The sequence below is a fragment of the Labeo rohita genome, chromosome 24 (genome assembly GCF_022985175.1).
Source record: "Labeo rohita strain BAU-BD-2019 chromosome 24, IGBB_LRoh.1.0, whole genome shotgun sequence".
Classification (NCBI taxonomy): domain Eukaryota; kingdom Metazoa; phylum Chordata; class Actinopteri; order Cypriniformes; family Cyprinidae; genus Labeo; species Labeo rohita.
This window is the reverse complement of record NC_066892.1, coordinates 21,890,389-21,896,759: the sequence shown is the minus strand read 5'-3', so window position 1 is coordinate 21,896,759 and position 6,371 is coordinate 21,890,389. Positions and strand designations below refer to the sequence as shown.

Below are 6,371 nucleotides of genomic sequence, written 5' to 3'. Positions count from 1 at the left end.
CACTCAGGGATGTGGTGCCACTCATGAATGTGTCTTTGAAGTGCTCTATGGTTCCAGAGATTATCATGCAGCTGTCTTTGAGTCTGGCCTATCTCTCATTCTCTGTTTGTAAACATCACCGCTTGAAGTTAGCAGCAGATTATGATGGCTACAGGCTACTGCAGAAATATAGGGGTGACAGAGATATAGAGTAACATCAACCATATTTTCATTGATTTTTTTTTTTAATGGCTTGCCTATTTGTGACAAAGAGGGCAGATCATTTTGTCACTTATAGGATCATTTATGACATATATCTCAAATACACCAACCGTATGTGTGTGTGTGCATGTGTCAGTTTCAATATTCTATATTTGTTGGTCTTTTATAACTCCTTAATGACATCATCCTGCAGAAAGAGAGAAACTTTGCTGGTAAAACAACAGCACAAACATCAATAGGTATTAGAAATTATAATAAAATTACAAATTATGTTTTAAGTTTAATTTGTTTATATTGTGTAAATAATCTGAGACATTATTTATCAAAGTCTGATTGATCTAGCCTTGTGAAGAAATACTCTCTACTTTATACTGCAAGAATATTAATGTTCTAAGGGTATAGCATAACAGGAATTTTGTTTTTGTTTTTCCAAGCAGACACACACTTAATCCAACAAACACAATTATTCACAAACCAAATCATGACTGGTGGCTGATATTACACTAATAAATACAGCATTTGTGTAGGCTAAATAGAACATTTGAAAACATAGCTTAAGTGTGTGTTAGTTCATTCCGGTATGTTTGTCTGTTACAAAGTGGCTGTGAGGAGAGATTCTGTCACCAGCAGGTATTACAGCTTCTCAGGCCTGCTCTTATCGCCTGTTAACAGTCTCCTTGCCTTTATGTTACTGTGTTCTCTTGTTGCTGGACTGTCAGATATTTTATCTGCCTGTTTAATTGTATCTCTTTTTCTCTGTCAAGTAGAGTGGTTGGAGGTCTGTAGCCTGTCAGTGCACCTCTCTCATTCAAAGCAGCCAATTAATTGTTTGTGATTATTCTTGATCCCTTCTGACAGTGGAATATTCTTCGCTGGATTCAGACGGCTTATGAAGAATGTGTTCGCTTTCTCTCAGATGTCTTAAAAGCTTTCAGTCACAAAGCCCATGATTATATGTTATTATGTCATGTTTTAGACTTCCTATATGAACATGCTGAACAAACACTGGTATTTTTGAGAAATGATCTGAGTCAAAGCTAAAAAGGTATTAGACTTTTCCTGTTTTCAATCCCAAATGTGATGACATATGATTTTTCTGATGATTCTTTAAGTTTCCTTGTAAAAAAGATAAATGTGACTAACACAATTAGTGTCTTTTTCCTGTTGTAGGTGAAAATATGTTTGTTCTAGAATATCATGCTGTGCATGCCCTTAGTTTTGTTGGAGAGACCAATTTAATGACCGTCAAAAAACAAAACAAAAAAAAAACCCTGCCTAAATACTCATTTGACATGTTTTTATTTATTTCAAAGACAACAGCTAATTACCAATCATGGCTTTAAACACGTTATTTGAATATATGGAAATGTACTCAACACTGAAGTCAGTCGTTTAATCAATACAAATCAAAAAATGTACACAAAATCCATCCGCTATCTACAATCACTTTAAAACTCAAGACATTAAAACAGCTCAAATACTGAATATAAATAACATTTTTCTATGTACTTGCTCTGTTTTTTGTTTTGATTTGTTTTGTCTTGTTTTTTACCCTGTTTGTTTCTGCAGTCCCTCAGTATTCCCCACTGTCGTACCTAAAAGGATGCGACATTCGTTCAGGGTAACTGTTTGAGCTGTAACTGCTGTAGCGATAGCCCTCAAAGTTTTCAGACCTCTCGATTTTAGCTGGGAGCGTGTCCTGGTATGAGAGGGCAGATTTGATCACTCCCGAATCCTCTGGAATCTTCAGGTCTGAGTAGGAGTTAGAAGAGGCATCTTCCAAGATTGAGTTACAGTTAGACAGGCCTTTCACATCATAGATGTTCTCTCCATATTTGACAACAGATGGCTTAGGGCATGGTTGGTAGGACACTTTTGTGGTTGTGGTTATTATAGTCTGCAGTGCTGCCGGGGTGGCAGGGGCAGGTCCCGTGTACCTACATGGGTAGTCACTGTTGTAGTAGTGGTGGTTGGTGTTGGTTGGGAGTTGAGAGTAGTCTCCTCTCTCCCCATAGGCACCTTTACTAAGAATTTGCTTCCAGCCATGATGCTTTCCTGTAGTTTCTGTGTAGCTCCGCTCATGGCTGCCTAATGGACTTGTGCCATGAGGCACACCACTCAGACTGCTCCCTGACTTATTGGGTTCTGTCTCAGTTTGTGGGCTAGAAGGATCCTTATACAGTGCTGTTGGATAAGGCCCTGAGCCAAGATATCCTGGGACTGCAAAGTCATACCCACAAGGAGGGCGGGTCATATACAGACGGTGGTTGGCAGGCTTCTGCAGTGAGCTGGGAGCGTCCGCCATGGCCGCTGTTGTGTGTGTGTCATAAGGGAACTTGTAGGGCTCTGTGTTCTGGAAAGGAGGATAGTGTTGGGTCTGTATTGGAAAATTGGACTCTGCAATGATGCTGAAGCGCTCTGGGCCCTCCATGGTGAGCTGGTGGATATTTGGGAAGGCCATGTCGTGGTAACGTCCAGGCTGGTGACAACAGAAAAGCAAAGGTAAGTTTTCTGCAAATGGCCCTATATATAAAGAACTGCAGGGTTTTTGACTCAATACTGTATTTATTTGTTTTTAATTAAATAATAATATAGTTTTTAATCTCATGAACAATCATTACAACAGTTATGATACATAACAATACGTATCTATTTTCTGCTATAACTTCTAAGAGTAAGGTAATTTATAACAAACAAAGAACACCATGCTATAGCCTCTTAAGTTATACTAGATTACAGTTCCCATAGTTATAATCAGTGTTGGGGAAAGTTACTTTTAAGAGTAATGCATTAGAATATTGTGTTACTTTCTAAAAAGGCAATTAATTACATTACATATTTACTTTTTATGGAAAGTAATGTATTATGTTACTTTTGCATTACTTTTCAAATCTGGGCTGGGCTTGCTTATTTGTTTGTTTTTAATATACAAAGTTATATTTTTGGTAAATGTAAAGGCCCTTTCAATGCCAAGAAGTGAAATAAATAAGTGTCAGGCTGGAGGAAAGTAAATACAGAACTGTACAGCAGAATGAAGCTCAGCAGCAAAGTCATTGGTTAATAAAATGGGATTAAATACACAAAGGATATTAGTGTTATTTACCGTTTAATTATTGCAGATTTGCATCATATTCTGAGTTGGCATTTCACTGCTCTTTATTCATTTGGAGGAATACTGAATTTGTTTTTGTGCAAGTACGATGAATAAATGCATGTTCACGTTTAGTCTAGAACTATAGTAACCATACATGGGGCACACAATGCCTCTGCACTTACTCCCGATTTCTCTGAACATGGGGGCAGGAGATCTGTCCGTCAATAAATGGGAAAACAAAGTAACTGGCGTTACTTATTTTTAAAAAAATGAACTCAGGTATTTTCTTGTAAATTAAAAAGTAATGTGTTACTTTACTAATTACTTGAAAAAAGTAATCTGAATACATAACTCGCATTACTTGTAATGCGTTACCCCCAACACTGGTTATAATGTAATATAAGTCTCAAATATTGACATTATTAATGCCTTAAAGAATACCTATCTAATTCATAATAAAATAAAGGCTCCATAGAAGGAATAGTTGTGTGTCTTAAAATTGTTTTCTAAATGCTAAATAATAATACTGTATTGTTCTCTAAGTATATCTTTTACCTGTGATTTTGTGTATTTGTGTAACTTTAAGTGTCACAGTTGTTATGAATATGTGTGTGTATTACCTCTGGCTCCACCAGTCTTCTCTTCTGTGAAAAGTGAGGTGAAGACATCCTTCTCTTCACTGCACTCCTTCTTGCCTCTGTTTCAGACTTACTCTCTGGTCTGGGATGGTCATGTACTCCTTTAGCCTAAAAACAGACATTGTAGAGCAAATTGGGAATAAAGGAAATCTTAAATGTATATTTATAAATCTTAACTATTTAAATATTTAACTGCATAATTATTCACAGTTTTGTTGTACAGAGACATCAATCTGTGCAATTAAAGCTGATGGTTTTCTAAAGTGTTTAACACTGTAAAAGGAGTTGTTTACTTATGTCTACCTGATGTTTATTTCTGCCTGCTCTGATTCTTCAAAAAATGATTAAGTGTACTCTGATTATTCAAGTTTATTCAGTGATATTAAATTATATTTTTGACTTTAGGCATCGGCCTCTCGCATCCCGGCAAAGAATAAAGGGCTGTGGATGACTGGATGGATGAATGAATTTTAGATTTTTGAATAAGTTAAAACAGATGTCGTTGTTCAGTTATTTGTCAAAATATTTCTACAATGTAATCTGCAAATTTAACAATTATCAGTTAAACTCACCTGGAAAAAGATTGCCTTCCCATCTACTCTCCAAAAATTGGTTACTGGATAGCCACTGTGACCTCGGCACGGAATCAACTCGAGAGCAGAGTTACAGTTTGGACAAAGCTTTTCTGCAAAGATACATTATGAATAAATTGTTTTTTACTGAGCATTTTACAAATATACCAACAATTACCGATTTTAATTTTAGATTTTAATGAAATTCTTAACCCTAGTTTTATCAATTAACATTATGATTCACAAGTCATTGCAAACAAGAGGTTAAGTGTTTCGTCTGAGTCAAACAGTCAAGGTCACGAGTGAGAGGGTCAGACTCTAAACTGACAGAACAGAGTCTGTCGGGGTCTGTCGGTCTATTGAACATTCTCGCTACAAAATCTATCAAGGCTGACTAACAGAGGTCACTGCGCTAAAGACTACAGTCTTAGAAATAAAAGTTCCTCATAGAGTTCAGCCTAATGCCACAAAAGAACCTATTTAAGTTCCAGTGGTACAGCAGATGTTTATTTAAAAACGTCTATGTACTGGTTCTTTAAAGGAAACAACTGGGTCGTTCTAGGTATCGGATGATACCTAAAACGGGACATGCTGATCTGTAAAACCTAAAATGTAACATCACGAACTTCTGTTATCTCCAAGTAACCATATATCCAATATACAGAAAATATATTCTTGATAAAAATGTGATTCCTTGCTATTCACATATATGGTATTTCAAATTACGCGCTACAACAAGCCTGTAGTGTGAAATACGTTTGTTCTTTCTTATCAGATTAGTTTCTAACACGACTAACTCGTTTGGTAGATTCTGGCTGTTTGGAAAAAAGTTCCTGAACATACTTTGCTGTTTCTGTCGTGCTTTGTCACAGATGGCCGGTCTCAGCTGTAGTTTGGACCCGTCTGGGAGAGAGCAGTTTCGTGAACACACCACCACACCAAGACAGGACTTCTTCAGGATCTGACAGTTATGATTGTTAGTGTTCCTCATGGCCCATCCGCTCAGGTGTCTTTGTGCGTTCTTATCTTCGCTGCTGTAGATATAACGTACATATCCATCTGTCCACTCCTGGAACGCATCATACTGCTTCGTGTCCTGGAAAATAACAATAATGTGTTCATTATTAACGTATTCAGATGTTTATTTTGCGAGAGGACATCTAATGTAATTCAGAAATTTGGACCGGCATGTAGGATACTATAAAAGTGCAAATCAAATACTTAAAAAATAGGATATGTATTCCAAAAGAAATTGAAATATTCTGTTCCGTCTACAAATGCATAAAAATGTTCTTTACCTGTGGAAGCTTGGGGTCGTTTATATCCCAGGTCAACTTCATCCCGAATGAACACACGCAGTCTGAGCTGTCAAACTGATCTGAGGATTTGGACATGATGTGAGTCAACTCCGGATCATAGCAATCATAAGACTTAAAAATCAGTTTGAAGACAAAATGCTGCTCGGAATCTAGATCAGTTTACAAAATGGATCATACATTTCTAAATCACGTTCTTTAGATCTTTACTTCCCGAAAGCGTCTTTATTTTCTCTTGTAAAATCCACGTTTGTGTGAACCCGTCCAGGTGCGCTTCACACAGGTAATGGTCTCAGGTAAACGCTGCTGTGTCTATGTAAAGAAGGAGGCTGGGCTTGCTAACTCACACACACGCGCGCGCGCACACACACACACACACACACACAAAGAGAGAGAGACACAGACACTACCTTAAACACCGAGTTCTTTCACTTTAAATGATCCTTGCGTTTCACCTCACTAACGGCAAGTCCTTTCGCGACAAAACCAACGAAAGCTCGATATTTGACTACAGGGTGGAAATGGCACAGTTTGTGTTAAATCAATTTTC

At 37.3% G+C, this 6,371-nt stretch overlaps 1 protein-coding gene across 3 annotated transcripts; it reads right to left on the bottom strand.

The window, feature by feature from the left end:
• Nucleotides 1-1,483: 1,483 nt before the first annotated feature.
• gcm2 (glial cells missing transcription factor 2) lies at nucleotides 1,484-6,363 on the bottom strand. Of its 3 annotated transcripts, none has more exons than XM_051098072.1 (6): nucleotides 6,232-6,363; nucleotides 5,804-5,883; nucleotides 5,349-5,601; nucleotides 4,506-4,618; nucleotides 3,916-4,041; nucleotides 1,484-2,680 (listed from the first exon to the last, which is right to left on the bottom strand). In XM_051098072.1, the coding sequence occupies exons 2-6, from the start codon at nucleotides 5,843-5,845 to the stop codon at nucleotides 1,775-1,777; spliced, it is 1,440 nt and encodes a 479-aa protein (XP_050954029.1). In that variant the 5' UTR covers nucleotides 5,846-5,883; nucleotides 6,232-6,363; the 3' UTR covers nucleotides 1,484-1,774. The 3 variants fall into 3 exon arrangements, with proteins under 3 accessions (XP_050954029.1, XP_050954028.1, XP_050954027.1); XM_051098071.1 differs by lacking the exon at nucleotides 6,232-6,363 and adding an exon at nucleotides 6,002-6,222; XM_051098070.1 differs by lacking the exon at nucleotides 6,232-6,363 and having other exon boundaries at nucleotides 5,804-6,222.
• Between the last annotated feature and the right edge of the window lie 8 nt (nucleotides 6,364-6,371).